The sequence below is a fragment of the Ursus americanus genome, chromosome 18 (genome assembly GCF_024610735.1).
Source record: "Ursus americanus isolate L20-20 chromosome 18, mUrsAme1.1.p, whole genome shotgun sequence".
NCBI classification, from domain to species: Eukaryota; Metazoa; Chordata; class Mammalia; order Carnivora; family Ursidae; genus Ursus; species Ursus americanus.
Window position 1 is genome coordinate 36,487,965 of NC_142144.1, and position 17,345 is coordinate 36,505,309.

The following is a 17,345-nucleotide window of genomic DNA, read 5'->3' on the forward strand; positions in this document are numbered from 1 at the left end:
GCACCTCTGAAAAAGGTAGACACTTTCATATATAACCATAATGCTATTTTAACAGTTCAAAAAGTCGTATGGGGCGCCTGGGTGGCACAGTGGTTGGGCGTCTGCCTTCGGCTCAGGGTGTGATCCCGGCGTTGTGGGATCTAGCCCCACATCGGGCTCCTCTGCTATGAGCCTGCTTCTTCCTCTCCCACTCCCCTGCTTGTGTTCCCTCTCTCGCTGGCTGTCTCTATCTCTGTCGAATGAATAAATAAAACCTTAAAAAAAAAAAAAGTCGTAGTAACTTTTGGTATCATCTAATATTTAACCTATGTATAAATTTTCCTGATTACTTAAAAAATGTCTTTTCATAGTTGATTTCTTTGAATCAGGATTGAAACAAGATTTATACATTACATATTTTGATATTCTTTAGTCTAGAGTATATTCTTTCTTACTTCTTTGTACCTCCCTTTTTTTCTCCTTACTGTTGATTTGTTGTCAGAACCATGTTATTTGTCTTTTAGGATACCGTGTTTCACATTATGCATTGTTCTTTTTGTTTCTTGTGGTCTTTTGTTTCTAGCTTATTTCTTTAGCCCCTGTATTTACTGTAAATGTAAGTTAGCTTTAAAGATTAGATTCAAGCTCAGTTTTTTAGGTAAGCAGAGAGGAGCTTATGTATTCTATATTGCACTGCATCAGAAGACCTGTTTGTTTTCCTTTTAATTTTTTTAGTTTAGGTTAATGAATGATTTGTCCATTGTTAGTAAGTTTATTTGTCAGTAGGTTTTAGGTTACCTGCATTTCTTTTTTTATTTTATTTTATTTTATTTATTTATTTGACAGAGAGAGAGAGATAGCCAACGAGAGAGGGAACACAAGCAGAGGGAGTGGGAGAGGGAGAAGCAGGATCCCAGCGGAGGAGCCTGATGCGGGGCTCGATCCCGGAATGCCGGGATCAGCCCTGAACTGAAGGCAGACGCTTAACGACTGAGCCACCCAGGTGCCCCGGTTAACTGCATTTCTGAACATAATCCCTTTCTTGGTTTTTATGATTTAGTTTTTTTTAAATTTAATTTTATTTTTAAAAAAGATTTTATTTATTTATTTGAGAGAGAGAGAGCACGTGCTAGCAGGCTGGGGGAGGGGCAGAGGGAGAGGGAGAGAATCCCAGCAGAGTCTTCGCTGAGTATGGAGCATGACATGGGGCTCGATCCCACAACCCCGAGATCACAACCTGAGCTGAAATCAAAAGCTGGCCACCCAACTGACTGAGCCACCCAGGTATCCCTTTGGTTTCGTTTTTGAAAGAATTCTTTTGGAATTCAAGATGAGGATTGCAGCATATGTAATTCCATTTTTGATTTTCTTTGTGACAAAAGTAGTCTGCTCAGGGGAAGCGTTGGGCCTTGCTTGGTCTCTCCAATGTTGAGGGCTATAGCTAGGCCTGTTTTTGTGTACTTACCTAAGTCTTTAGAATTATCTATCTATGGAATATTTTTTTCTCTGTGAGTTGGACAAAAATGGAATAATTAATAATAGCTAATATTTAATTACTGTGACTGCTTTGTTGCGCAGCAGTCCTTTTACTTGTAATTTACTTGTAATTTATGTAATTTACTTGTAATAATTAATAATAGCTGATATTATTTACTGTGACTGCTTTATTGTGTAGCAGGCCTTTTACTTGTCATTAATCCCCCAGTAGAATTTCTAAGGATTGTTGTTGGCTGTTGGTATTCTCGTTTTACATGTGAGAGAACTGAGTCTTAAGAGAGGCAGGTTACTTGTTCATGGTCGGGATGTAAACTACTTCTACCTATTCTGGAACCCAGGTTCTTCACAGAGTTAAAGGGAGGAAGGGAGAGAGAGTAGATATTGGGGTGGTTATCTGTCTTCTTGCCTCCTTCCGTCTTAGAGGATTCAGACTTTTTTTTTTTTTTGAATCAGAGGTGGACGTAAATCTCTTTTCTTTATGAAAAGATGGAAAGACTTAACTAGTGGGTTGCCCTGAAACCATGTCTTCTTGGAACTATTGTTATGAGACACTGTGGATTGAAGGAGCCAAAGCAAGTAAAATCTGATAGAATGATGATATTGGCTTGCATTAAAATCCCTCATTCAATACCTAATCCTTTTTTTTAAAAGTTTTATTTTTTAAGTAATCTCTACACTCAGAATGGGACTTGAACTCAAAACGGCAAGATGAGAGCCGAAAAAAAAAAAAGATCAGTCTACGCTACCCCACATGTAAACTTAAATGAGTTATTATTTATTTTTTAGAGAGAGAGAGAGAATGAAAGAACAAAGGGGGTGCGGATAGAGAGAGAATCCCAAGCAGTTGCCACTGTTAGTGTGGAGCCTGACACGGGGCTGGCTCTCATAACCCTGAGATCATGACCTGAGCCAAAATCAAGAGTCGGTTGCCTGACTGAGTGACCCAGGCATGCTGAGTTAAAATTTTTTGCCATTGTTTAGTATGTATGATTTTAATTAAACTTTATTTTTTCTGGGGTGCCTGGGTAGCTCAGTTGTTTAAATGTCGGACTCTTGGTTTTGGCTCAGGTCATGATCTCACGGTGCTGGGATCAAGTCGCACATTGATCGGGCTCTGTGCTCAGTGAGAGTCTGTTTCAGATTCTCTCTCCCTCTCCCTCTGCTTCTCCCCCCACCTCAAAAGATTAAGTAAAAATGTTTAAAAAGTATACTTTAACCTTTACTTTTTGAAAAAAAAATTTTTTTACATCATAACACCTATATTTAAATATATTTAAATATGTTCTTGAAAGAGTTATGGTCTGTCTGGAGATTTCTTTGAATTACTTTGAATCTGACATCCAGCGCAGGGCAAGAGGAGGGAAACATTCAGTATCCTACATGCTCAAAACTACAATTATTTTGCTTTATGAATATTAGTACAGTTTAATAGTAAGTTAATAGTGGTGCAGAACAAATAGTTTGTTACTTTAATAATTAAGGGATAAATGTCTTTTGTTTTATGTAACTTGTCACCTTCCAGATTAGTTGTAATCATTTAATGTCTTAATTTACTCTCTTGTAATCTGTTTAATTAGCCTTTAAAATGGTTCATTGGGGGTGCCTGGGTGGCTTAGTTGGTTAGGGGTCCTGGGATTGAGCCCTGTGTCCGACTCCCTGCTCCATGGGGAATCTACTTCTCCCTCTCCCTCTGTGCATGCTCCCTCTCTCTCTCTCTCACTCTCCCTCAAATAAATCAATTTTTTTTTTTTTAAGATTTTATTTATTTGTCAGAGAGAGAGAGCAAGAGTGCGTGCGCTTATGCACAAGCAGGGGGAACAGCAGTCTCTCTGCTGAGCAGGGAACCTGCTGTGGGACTTGATCCCAGGACCCTGGGATCATGACCTGAGCTGAAGGTAGACGCTTAGCCTACTGAGCCACCCAGGCGTCCCTCAAATAAATAAACCTTAAAAAAAAAACCAACCCAGTTCACTGTTTTGTTCCTTTGCAGTTATTTCTTCCTTAATTTTTGCCTTATCTGCATAATATTGGCTTAAAAAATACTATGAAACAGCATGAATTTAATATGGTGATCTATAATTTTTGGAATATTTTATATTAAGAATTTGATACCTGTGTGACATAAAAAATTAAACATATAATGTGGGAGTATATTTTATGGCATGAAAGTATGGACTATAGCAAATGAAGTAAAATTAAATTTTCTTTATATTGTTTCCATACCATTCACTGAATGTTTGCTCTACATTCAGCGGAACAAGAGTCAGTGTGATACTCATACCAGGTAGCTTTTCTGTACTTTGTTTAAATAGTTTGTAGAGAAATATCTTGTGAGTTGTGTGTTTTTGTGAGAAAAGAACAGCCTCTCCAGAGGAGGAAAGTAGCAGTTGTGCCCAGCCACTATCTTCAGTGTTGTGGTCTTTGCTTTTTGGTGTCAAAATGTTGGAACTCTGTAAATGGTGACCATTCAAAGGTAACTTAGCCATCAAATAATACTGCGTTTTGTGTACAAAATGTTGAATTAACTGATACATACTAAATATCTACTGTGACTGAAAGTTCTTCTGAATGATACTGACTTAATCCTGAATTTAGATTGAAGATCATGTTAAATATATGTGAGATGTGGAGTATTTTGGGTAAAGTTCTTTGTCATATGACATGTAATAATTAGTAAAAACTATAATTCTGTGTTCGAGGAGTTGAAATTGCTTGTTAGTATTGTATATATTTAGGAATAAGTTTTTATAGGGTTAATCAAGTTTACCATTGTCACAGTAAGGGTAGAAACATGGTGAAGAAGATCAGTAGCCTCTCTACTTCTGTTTTTTTAGTGCTTTGAAGTGCCCATCCCGGTGGAGAAGGAAAACAGAAGGACACAAAAACAACATAATGATGTTATTGACCACTAAACTTTACTATGCTTGTGGGTCAGGGTACTCACAATGTAATACCGATGTTATGTGCCTGATTAATCCTTACTACCCTATTGTAATTAGAAGATCATTGAAAATTCCTTTGTTTTAAGGTTTAGGGAATACAGAAGAGCTGGGGTGTCTTATCTGGGAGAAGTTTCTCTTTTCCAGAGTATTTGATCTTTGAGATGCTTCTCCTGGAATTAAATGGGCTTCTTAAAGAAATGGTGAGATATTCATGACTGAATTCCCTCTGTGGCACACTTGAACCCTTCAGTGTGGTCCTTGAGAGTAAAAATCTAGTCCCAGAACTTGGATTGGTTGCTTAGGGACATATTTAAAAATGAAAGGCTGATTAATAAAAACTGACTCCTGTTACAAATTGAACAGATTTATTGTTATAAAAACACATCCTAGGGAACAGCCAGTGAGTTGGAAAACCGGAGTATAGGTGGGAGTGAGATTGATTAGTTTTATTATCTTGATGTAGAGTTGATATATTTACTTTGGTTTTATTTAGGCAAATGAAACTGAAATAAAACTTTACAGACCAAGTAAAATCACCATAAAATTTTACTTAATCACAATTGTCACATCCTCATGTTCTTTTCTGGACTGTTTGGTGGTTATTCATACAATTTTCCTCATTGGTAAATTTAACAGTGAATAGAAACAGAATGAAAACAATAAAAAATATGGTCCATGTCAATGAACTGTGTGTGTGGAAAAATTCAAATTTAATTTTCCTAGTCAAAATCTTTCACAGTAGCTTGATACAAAAACAACTAATGAAACCAAAGTTCTTTTTGCCTTTGTTTTTGGCTACATTAGCTGACCTCACTAGATAGTATGTTTATACAAGAACAAAGAAGAGCCAGACTTGACCTGAATCTCTTAGAAAATTATTCCTATAGAGTGTATTTTTTTCATAAGATTTTTGGGTATTGGAATTGAAATTGAGGATTTGGCCGAGGATTTGGCCAAGGATTTGGGTTAAGGCTGAATTAATGGAATGTCAGGCAAGTATGTTTGCCAGTAGGCCCTTTAATAGCTCCAGAACTGTAAAAATCTTCAAGGAGTGGCCCTTGTTGGTGTTGGCCACATATTTTCACAGGGTGAGGGAGTAATTGGAATTGTATTTTCCCAGCCATTCTGAAACGCAGGCAAGAGATAAGTAGAGAGGAATTTGTTGTTTCATAGAGAATATATATAGATAGTATTTTTTGTAGTCTGTATTAGTGTATTTATGTATTTTTTTCAGTCACTCATTTATTTTTAAAGTAAGCTCTGTGCTGTATGTAGGGCTTGAATTCATGACCCCGAGATCAAAAGTCCCATGCTCTGCTGACTGAGTCAGCCAGGTGGCTCTATATAAGGGCATTTAAAAATAATTTTCGGGGGACGCCTGCGTGGCTCAGTCAGTTAAGCGTCTGCCTTCAGCTCAGGTCATGATCCTGGGCTCCTGGGATGGAGTCAGGCATCTGGCTTCTTGCTCAGCGGGGAGCCTGCTTCTCCCTCTGCCTGCCGCTCCCTCTGCTTGTGCTCTCTCTCTGTCTCTCTCTCTGACAAATAAATAAAATCGTAAAAAAATAAAAATAATTTTTGGGCTTCATGCCTTTGAGTAGTTTAGACTTTCAGACTTCTATGATATAGGCCTATTTTCTTATTAAATCTTTTCCATCTTTTTAAATTTGTATTGCTGGGTGTATGTTTTTCCTAAAGTAAATTATCTCATTATTTTTTTGGTCATGGTTTATTTAAAAGCTTCAAAATAAAATAAAATTTAGTATGACTTCCCATTTTTATTGGCTGTTTTATTTCACTTTGTGTTCAGTGTGCTTTATGTAGTAAAATAATTTTCCAGTGGACTTGGTGAGTTAGTGCCATCTGATTTCTGGGGCATAGCAGAATGTATTTATGTATTAGAAATGACATTCTCATCTTGAAGGTTAGATTACGTATTGATGTTTATTTTTATCTTCTCAATAAGTGAAAATTACAGTTAAGTCACTCCTTTTTTATTTTATTCCTACAAATTTATTTTATTGGTTTATGGTTTGGCAGCATGTGTGTATTGTTTTGTCTTGTCTTTTGGTGAGATTGAGTTGGGTTAGGTAAAGAGTAATACTTGAGATTGCAGGGAGGGTGGTTTGTTTCCTTCTGGATGGAAGAAAAATAATGCCGTGAAAAGGCAATGTTTACTCCCTATCCTTTCTCCTTTATTTTGCGTTACTTACCTCATGGTTTGTTATTTAGCAACTCAAGTTCCTCTATTTTTAAAAACAAACTAATAGGTGAATATGCTCTGTGCAGTATACTTGAAAAAGTAATTACTGAGCACCTACTGTATACCAACATTATATTTTTTAAACTTTTGAATTCTTTGTAGTGCCTCCTTGGGTCCTGGTACGAAAAGTACTTGACAGAATGCAGTGCTCTAAAATGTATTGCTGAACAGCTGGGTGATTCCCTGTAATTGAATAGTGACATTATTATTACATCTCTAAATATGAGTTTAGTTTATGAATAAGTTCTACGTTCATGAAATTGGTGTTACGTATCAGTCTTAAACGCAGCAACTAATATTTAAATACTTACTGTTGCAGATAATGGTGCGAATAAGACATGGCCCCTCACAAACAGGGTGGGAAGGGAGAAGAGATAGTCAAGTAAAATCACTATTTGACTTAAGAAAATGATTGGTGATCAACTGTTGATGGGGTCTTCTTTATTCGTTTTTAATTTTTTTTTTTTTTTAAGTAATAAATCTCTGTGCCCAACGTGGGGCTTGAACTCAAAACTCGTAGATCAAGAATCTTACGCTCCACTGACTGAACCAGCCAGGCGCCCTAGTAGGGTCATCTTTAGATTGAGTGCCCAGAGGAGGTTGCTGAGGAGGAAGAAAGCCATGTGAAAATCTAGGTAGGAACATTCTGTGTAGAAGGAGCAGCTAATGTAAACATGGAAAACAACTTGGATTTTTTTTTTTTAACAGAATTAAAAAAACTTATTGGAGGGGTGCCTGAGTGGCTCAGTCGTTGAGCGTCTGCCTTCGGCTCAGGGCGTGATCCTGGCGTTCTGGGATCGAGCCCCGCATCAGGCTCCTCCGCTGGGAGCCTGCTTATTCCTCTCCCATTCCCCCTGCTTGTATTCCCTCTCTTGCTGGCTTTCTCTCTCTCTGTTGAATGAATAAATGGAATCTTAAAAAAAAAAAATACTTATTGGAAGATGAAATATACACAGAAGTGCTCAGGGTGCAGTTTTAACATTTTACCTTGAAATAAAGTAGAACAGAATTTTGGGTAATGGTTACTCAGTTTTCCTGAATTTTGGTATTTTACTGTTTGTTTTATTGTTTCTTTATGTTTGTATATATTGTTTTTTTTCTGAAACCTTTGAATATAAATTACAACATAATGCCATTTTACCCCTTAGTATTTTAGTGAATATCTCCTGAGGAAAAAAGATATTCTTTTATGGAGGTATTTTACAATGATAAAATCAGGAAATTACTATTGATGCAATTTATAGGCCTTATTGAAAAGTTTACTGTTATTCTGTAATGTTCTTTATAAGAAAGTATTCTGGTCTGGGATCCAATCCAGTATCATGCATTGTATTTAGCCCTCATGTCTCTTTAGTGTCCTTCAATCTAAAAATAGTTCATTAGTCTGGAATAATCTTGGTCTTTCATGGCTTTAATGCTTTTGAAGCATATGGACTCTCTTATAGAATGTCCTTCAGTATTAGTCTGAGAAACTTCCCCATGAATAGATTGATATTATCTGGTGTATTTAAATTTTATTTTAATGCCAGTATAGTTAACCTGTTACTTATTTTTGAGAGGAATATCACAAAGTGAGGATCACTGACTTCAGTGCATTACATTAGAGGGCACATGATACAAGTTTATCCCATTACTAGTGATGTTAGTTTTGATTACTTAAGAACAGTAGTTTCTGCCAAGTTTTCTCCTCTATGAAGTTACTGCACTTTGTAAGTAATAAATACTTTTCAAGGGAAGTACTCTGAGACTATATAAATATCCTTTTTTGTATGTGTTATGTGTCCCTGGATCTAGTAATTGCCTAAACCTCAAACTGTCCCAGTTATATAAAACTAATATTGCCTGTTTTGCATTAGCTAATTTGAATTGGGTTTTTCCTTCAAGCATGCTGAAGAGCCCTGCCTGAAATGGGGCTTAGGAGAAATTATCTTCCACTGGGGAATTTTTTTTTTTTTTTTAAAGATTTATTTGAGAAAGCACAGGGTGGGGGGCGGAGCAGAGGGAGAGGGAGAAGGAGACTCCCCACTGAGGAGGGAGCTGCATGTGGGGCTCGCATGTGGGGTTCAGTCCCAGGACCCTGAGATCATGACCTGAGCTAAAGGAGATGCTTAACCAACTGAGCCACCTATTTGGGAATTTCTAAAATTGTCACTACAGGGGAAAGGAGGAACACATAAAATATGAAATCATAGAGGGATATAAACCATAAGAGACACTTAACTATAAACAAACCTAGGGTTGCTGCAGGGGTGGTGGGTGGAGGGATGGGGTAACTGGGTGATGGGCATTAAGGAGGGCAAGTTAGGTCGTGAGCACTGGGTGTTACATGCAACTGATAAATCACTGACCTCTACCTCTGAAACATAGAGTATACTACATGTTAATTGATTTTAAATAAAAAAATTTAAAAAACTAAAATTGTCACCACAAAAGGGGCAGCTTACTCAGTCCAAAAGGGGGTCAGTCTCCTCATGGTTCTGGGTGGAAGGAGATGGAACCCAATCAGTCACTGCCAAGCAGGAAGCATGACATCTAGGGTATGGCTCTTCAGTGTACTGACACCTTCAGCGAGTGGCGGCGAGGTGGGGGGGTGCAGGTGCAGCGCCATAGGGGTTGGGGAGCCAGCTCAGAGAATTTCCTAAATATCCTTTTAAAAAAAATCAGACTTTTATTTACTAGTTTTAGAGTCCATTAATTCCTGAAACATTTACCATAACACATTTATGTTTTTTTAAATGATTTATTTATTGGGGCGCCTGGGTGGCTCAGTCTGTTAAGGTCTGACTCTTGATTTCTGCCCAGATCATGGTCTCAGGGTTGTGGGATTGAGCCCCATGTCGGGCTCTGCGCTCAGCACAGAGACTGAGCAGACAGAGGGAGAGGGATGGAGAGAGAGAATCTCAAGGAGACTCCCTGCTGAGCACAGAGCTTGATCAGGGCTCAGTTTCATGACCCTGATGACCTGAGCCGAAATCAAGAGTGGGTCGCTCATCTGACGGAGCCACCCAGGTGCCCCCATAACACATTTAGAATCAGACTTCTTGCTAAGGACAAGCTAATACATGGGTTGTGAAGGTGGATTTTAAACTTCATTGCTCACTGAATCCCAGGGAGATTTTGCTGTTGTCATTTAATTCGTTTATGCTGCTTTAGGGTTGGAAAGGCATATTCCTGTCTGAGAATATACTCTCACCTAGGGACAGAAAGGCAGAACTTGTTTGACTCCCAAGTCTCTGAGCCAGGCAAGCGCAAGAGATGCTCTGTTCTTCGTATGGCCTGAATAGTTCTATGGGCATAGAGGCAGCTCATAGTCAACATGGCAACTGTTTTTATAATTGAACCAGTCATGAAAATTGGGGGATTTTTGTCTATACAAAAAGCCTTAGAACTAGTCAGGACCTTGCGTAAAGATGTTTCATGATGTTTCTGATGACTCAGAGTGTGCAGTAATAAATTCAAGATCACAGCTTCTGACACATTTGGCTGTTAGCAAAGTGCTCCATACAGTCTTGTGAAGATGCGGGAAAGGGATTGCTTTCTGTCAGATTAGGATCACTGTCCCTATTTGCTTCTATTTAGGTCACACATGTTGGGCACTGGGCCGGTGGGGAATGTCTGCAGTTAGGGTCCGCCTCCGTAGAGGCGATTGGCTGTTTTCTGTGTTTTGGTTTTTTCAAGGGACATGAGCAACTTTTCTGTTCAGGCTGTCAGTGTAAAAACATAAATATTAACTGAATACTTGAGCAGTGCTTCAAAAAGTTGTGCAGAGTCCCTAGAGAGGCCCCTAGGGGAAAAGGTAGCATGTATCATAATATTGGTTTATTCTTTATGATAATCTTCCTTAGTCTTGTGTTTTTGTTTTTATTTTTTGTTTTAATTAAAAGATCCCAAGTCTTTATTATGAGCTATTAGATAGAAATAGCTATTTATACCAGGTAACAATGTAGGGAAATGGTAGGTACACAGAAAACAATGTTATTGGTAGCATTATTAGCCAGGTAAATAGGAAAGAGCAATTTTGTTATCTTGCAAAAATTTGTGGGAATAATGGATTTGACTTTTTAAAATCTACTTATGATATTTGGCATGTTTGTGGTCAATACTTGGGTGTGGCTTTTGATCTTTGGAGACGGAGATACATGTAGTTGATACTGACTTCTTCCAGGATACTTGCACGATTTCTTTAATTTTTGCCTTAGGCTTTGTGTTTCTTGTATAAATTCCTTTTTCTTTTTCTAATGAACATCTTGGTTTTCCACTCAAGTATTTCAGGTTTGTTTAATAATTTCTGAGCAGAAACCCCCTTTAAAATCTTGCCACTATTTTCTTAATATTTAACCACTGTTGTAAGTGCCTTTTTTCACATGTATGATCTTGAAATGAATTTTCTTTTGTTACAGGGGGTATGCATGAGTCCACCGATCAAGAGCAGTTGTGTTTTTTCTCTTGCTTTCTTCATTGTTAAGTTTAGTGCAAAAATAACTTCTTGAGATATAATTCACATACCATATAGTTCATCTGAGTGGGCCACCCAGGCACCTCGTATCTTTTTTTTTTTTTAAGATTTTATTTTTAAGTAATTTTTGTACACAACAAAGGATTTGAATTTATAACCCCAAGGTCGAGAGTTGTATACTCTACTGACTGAGCTAGCCGGCACCCCCATAATAGGTGTCTTTTTTCCCCCCAAAGATTTTATTTGAGAGAGAGAGGGGGGAGCATAAGTGGGGGTGCGGAGGAGCAGAAGGAGAGGCAGAATCCCCGCTGAGAAGGGAGCCTGATGTGGGGCTCCATTCCGGGACCCTGAGACCATGACCTGAGCTGAAGGCAGACACTTAACTGACTGAGCCACCCAAGTGCCTCTATAGGTGTCTTTTGGTGCACAAATCTAATGTCTGTCTGTTTTGCCTGTGTCTTTGATGTCATATGTAAAAAATCATTACCAAATTCAGTGTCACGAAGCTTTTGCTCTGTATTTTCTCTAAGAGTTGTATAGTTATAGCTCTTGCATTTTAGGTCTTTAGTCCACAGTTTCGTATGTTGGGAAAAACTGGAGAGTCACTGAATAAAATGATCTCTCTCTCTCTCTTTTTTTTTTTTTTTAAAGATTTTATGTATTTGAGGGATAGTGTGTGAGCTGGAGGAGGGGGGTTGGGGGGGTGAGGGGTGAGGGAGAGAGATAACCTGACTCTGTGCTGAGTGCAGAGCCTGATGCGGAGACTGATCCTATAACCTTGAGATCATGATCTGAGCCAAAACCTAGAGTTGGATGCTTAACCAAGTAAGCCACCCAGGCACCCGCAGAATAGTTAGTAATGTAAGCTGCCTGTGTTAAACTGCTGCATATCACAAGTACTATAAAAGCAGAAGTAAATCCCTTCTATCCTTTAAAATCAGTAACTGTGTATATACTGTCAGTAGGGACTGGCAGATTGGGTGCACTGGATAGGAATGTTGGTGCTGTTAGGAACAATGAAGGTGGTGTTTGGGTGGTTGCATTAGAGAATGAAGTTGGTAGAATTATAATTGCGTAGGACATAAATATTATTTAACAGTACTGTTTTCTTTTTAAGGATTTGGACGTGGAAGAGGGAGAGGGGCAGGAAGATTCTCAACCCAAGGCATGGGGTAAGTCTGAGCCATCCTGTTTTTATAGTTACTACCCTTCCTGGTTACTACTCCCAGTGTTTTTCTTCCTCTGTCTTGTACCCAATTTATTTATCCTGGTGAGTCTGATGTAATTCTATATTAAAAAGAGGAAATAGTGAAAAAGTGAAATAGTACAAATAAAATTGTATTGCAGTGGGCTTTAGAGTGTAATTTCTATCCTTAGCTCTGTTGACATTTTAGATTTAATAATAGTTTGTTGAGGTGGTGGGGTATCCTTTACATTGTAGTATGTTTAGCAACATCCCTCCCCTACTAGATGTCAGTAGCACCCCTCCTCAAGTTGTGATAATCAAAAAGACCTCTGATATTGTCAGATGTTCCTTGGGAGGGAGGTGCATAATCACCCTAGTGGAAAACCACTGCCTAAGAGTTATGTAAATAAATCCAGCAATTGTCTTTGAATGTAAAAATGATAGTTTCTCCCCCCGCTGGTAGTATGATCTGTTGTTTACTCATAATTTCTGGTTATTCTGTTCACTTTTTGCTGCTTCTAAAGCATTAGCTTCCTCTGGAATTTTAAGAAAGGTTTTTAAGCTTTTTGTAGAAGCCATCTGTAAATGACAGTCAAGAAAGGAAGGGAATTGGTTCCAGCAAAGCCCCTTTGTCTCTCCCTAGCTCCAGGGCAGCCCTGGAGGGGTGGGGAGATGGGGAGGTGGGGAGATGGGGAGGTGGGGAGGTGTTTGCTGACTGCAGTGATACCTCTTGCCATTTCTGTTTCTTGCATGAGCTCATTGTGGATAAAGGAAGGATGAATACATAGGGAGCAAACTGGCTGGAACACTTAAACATACTGTATGTGCCCATCCCAGTAGCTTTAGACTATTTAGTGGATTTTGCGGTTTACTTTCAAAAATATTCCTTGGTGATTTTTTTTTCTTTATTTGTCAATGATAATCTCAATAAAGCTGAAAAAAATTTTAAATTCTGAAAATTTTAGAGATGGTATTAATTTGGTTTTAGTTAGACTTCTGAATCATGGGTGTTTAGAATTTTAATGGTCAAAAAAAAACCTGAATGAAACATTTTCTTTAGATCTGTTTCTACACAAAAAGGATCTGGATTCTGACTTGGGAAGAAAAGACTGTGTTTACATCTGGCCTTAGTTTTTAAGGGAGCTTTCCATTAGAGCCCTTATTCTTCCTAATACAATTATAGTTGTGCACATCTGCTTTAGGATGCAGAGGGCAGCAATTAGAGAAGTAAGGGCGTCATGCAAGAGTGTTTGGAAGGTCCCTAGTCAGTCACTGCTTTTCAGAAGATTTGCATCCTGATGGCCAGAAGAATTAGCTATAATTAAATAGGAGAAGGAGGGTGAAGTTTCTTATTGTGGCTTTTAGAAGGGACAGGGTTTTTTTGGTTGGGGAGGAAGATGATGTATAGTTGATTTTATGACTTTGGTACTTGTTGCACTTGCTTTAATTCTTTGTTTTTTTCAAACCCAAGGACATTTAATCCTGCAGACTATTCAGATTCTCCATCTATAGATGGGTGTGTTACAAAGCCAGTAGTTTGGGAAGCTACTCAGAATGGTGCAGATGAGGGAACTGGTAAGTGTCTGTTGTCAAAGATGTGTTTTAAATGTTTGAGTCCTTAACATACAAAGGTGGGCCCGTGGAGAAGAATGAAAAACAGGCCTCTGTCCTACACCTCTGAGACTGTTAGTTTGTTCTTTCCTCCAAAGTCTCACTTAAAAATCTCATTGACCATAAGGTACTTGATTTTTTTCCTTCTGCACTCTGAGGGAGAGCCTTTAATCTGTGTAAGTCAGTACAAAATCACACTCAAATCTCAGTGTGTCAGGGATATATAGAATTTCTTCGGAGATGACTTGTTACTGAAAAGTACCATTCCTGATGGTGGATGTAAATGTGGCCAGAGAAAGTGTGGATGATAGGTAGATTTGGGCACCAATTGCTTTTGTAAATTTTTTCTGTAGACTATTGTTTTTGGATAATTTTGTTTTGGAAATTCATGGATAAAAAGTTGTTAATTGGCGTGTTTATTTAATAGAGCTTCTAGGATTTTTTTCATGATAACATATATATATTAATTATTGCAGTTGTATTTATAAAAACCTGTTTTGACAATTCATTAATTCTAACCGCAAATATTAAAGTATAGTTAAATAAATAATCTAAAAGCAAACATCCGTATAGTATCTATCCTGGTCAAAAAACAGGACTGTGCCACCACCATGGAAACAAAATCGATGAACTAGAAATCAAAGATATTATAGAGAGGATCAACAAAAGTTGTAAAAATGGTAATTTGAAAAGACTAATAAAATTGGTAAGCTTACTCTGAGACTGATTAAGGGAAGGAGAAGCAGCATACATAATTGGCTATAGGAATGAAAAAAGGGATTTTGATATTAATTATAATAGTAGTTATTATAATTGTAATATGTATCTATATAATTTATATTTTAATATAATTATAATAATTACAATTGTAATTAATATCAGATATTAAAAGATTGACTTCATGTCAATAAAGTTTGTGCTAACATTTGAAATTATAGGTTAATCTCACTCTTCAATACAGATGTAAAAATCTTAAGCTAAAATATTGGAAAACCATTCGGTAAGATAAAAAAGGATAATACATCATGGCCATGTTAAATGTATTTTTGGTAGTCAAGTTTCTTTAACTTAAAAAACGAGTCACCTCCCAGATACATATTCAAGGGAATGGAAGACCTAGCTTTATGTAAAAACTTGTGTACAGGTGTTCATAGAAGCATACTTCTTAGTAGCCAAAATGTGGAAACAAATTAGATGTCCTTCAGTGGGTGAATGGATGAGTAAAATGTGGTATAACATCCATACAATGGAATGCTCATGCTGCTATAAAAAGGAATAAAGTGCTGATGCATGCTGCAACGTAGATGAATCTTAAAGACAATGCTGAGTGAAAGAAGCCAGGCATAAAGGACCACATACTTCATATTTTCTGATTTCATTTGTATGAAATGTCCAGATCAGGCAGATACATAGAAGTAGACTATTGGTTGCCTAGGGTTGGGAATGTTTGGAAAAAATGGGGAGTGACTACTAATGGGTTCAAGATTTCTTCTTGGAAGTGATGAAAATATTCTGGAATAGTCATAATTGTACAACTTGTGAATATACTAAACGCTGCTCAATTGTGTACTTTGAAAGAGTGCATTTTATGTGGTAGGAATTACATCTCAATAACAAAAATAAGTATTATTCATACTTTAACTGAGTAAAGCTGAAAATTCTTACCATTTCAATAAGGAAAAGCATTTGACAAAACCCAACATCCATTTCTGATTTTTTTTTAAAAAACCGGCAAATCTGGAATACAAGGAAATTTCCTTAATCAGGTAGGGATATCTACAAAACTTATAGCAGGTGTTAGGATTAATGGTGATGTGTTGTATATTTTTTTCACTGGAACAAAATAAAGGAGTTTACTCTTACTATTTCTCTATGCCAGTGTACTAGAGATTGTAATCATTGCAATAAGGAATGAAAAAAGTTAAAAGGATTGGAAAGAGGAAAAACCTGTTATTCCTCTTTAAAAGATGCTAGGTAGAAGTTCAATAGATTCATTTCTATAAACCATCAACAAAGAGAAAGTGGGAAAAAAATTAGTAGCCTCAAAAAATATGAATACTTAGGAAGAAGTGTAATGATAAGCAACATGATAAGACTGCTACCTATGGGGGCGCCTGGGTGGCACAGCTGTTAAGCGTCTGCCTTCGGCTCAGGGCGTGATCCCGGCATTCCGGGATCGAGCCCCACATCAGGCTCCTCCGCTATGAGCCTGCTTCTTCCTCTCCCACTCCTCCTGCTTGTGTTCCCTCTCTCGCTGGCTGTCTCTATCTCTGTCAAATAAATAAATAAAATCTTAAAAAAAAAAAAAAAGACTGCTACCTATGAAAATACAAAATGTAAAATCTTATATTTAAAATATGTAGTCAAAAGTTTCAAGAAGAAATAAATGGGAGGATATACCATTTTCATATGTTTCAACTCTTACTGTTGTGAAACTTAGTTTTTACTGACGCTCTTTTTAGACATACTAATTCATGGTAGTCCACCTTGTGAAAATTTTTCTTGCAGGTTTTTTTAAAATGTCAGGTTTATTGAGATATATTTTATAGACGATAGTATTTATCCTTTTTAAGGGGTACAAGTAGGTGAAGTCAAACAAATACATATACTTGTGTGACCACCCCTAAAATCAAGACTGTGTTTTTGTACTAACAATGAACAATTGCAAATGAGAAATAGGGAAAAAAGTACCATTTGTAGTATGAAAAAGACATGAAATACTTATATTAAATCAAAGTGTGTGCAGTATTTGTATGTTGAAAATTATGCATCTTGATGAGAAATACCAAGACTCAAAAAGGAGAGAGATACTCCGTGTGTATTAACTTCATCACTCAGTATATTATAAAAAAGTTATTTTTTCTCAAATTGGTGTTTAGGTGTAGTACAAAAATTTTTTTTTAAAGGTTTTATTTATTTATTTGACAGAGAGAAAGACAGCCAGCGAGAGAGGGAACACAAGCAGGGGGAGTGGGAGAGGAAGAAGCAGGATCCCAGCAGAGGAGCCTGATGTGGGGCTCGATCCCAGACGCTGGGATCACGCCCTGAGCCGAAGGCAGACGCCCAAGGACTGAGCCATCCAGGCGCCCCAAGGTGTAGTACAAGTTTAATCAAAATCCTAGTGGGCGCCTGGGTGGCTCAGTTGGTTGAGCATCTGCCTTAGGCTCAGGTCATGATCCCAGAGTCTTGGGATCGAGTCCCACATTGGGCTCTCTGCCCAGTGGGGAGTCTGCCTCTCTCTGCCCCTCTCCCACTTGTGCGTGCACTCACTCTCTCAAATAAATAAATAAATTCTTTAAGAAAAAATCCTAGCAGATTTTTGTTGTGTAAATTGACAACTTGATTTTAAAGTTTTTATGGAAGGGGGCGCCTGCGTGGCACAGTTGTTAAGCGTCTGCCTTCGGCTCAGGGCCT

General features: G+C 37.7%; 1 protein-coding gene across 8 annotated transcripts in view; it reads left to right on the plus strand.

Moving 5' to 3' along the window:
• Nucleotides 1-17,345, plus strand: part of UBAP2 (ubiquitin associated protein 2) — a 116,916-nt gene that overhangs the window by 58,966 nt on the left and 40,605 nt on the right. For all 8 annotated transcript variants that reach the window (XM_087869591.1, XM_045780204.2, XM_045780206.2 and 5 more), the window contains 2 exons: nucleotides 12,252-12,306; nucleotides 13,792-13,895. In XM_087869591.1, coding sequence (XP_087725717.1) covers nucleotides 12,252-12,306; nucleotides 13,792-13,895 — 159 coding nt within the window. The remainder of the gene's footprint in view (nucleotides 1-12,251; nucleotides 12,307-13,791; nucleotides 13,896-17,345) is intronic.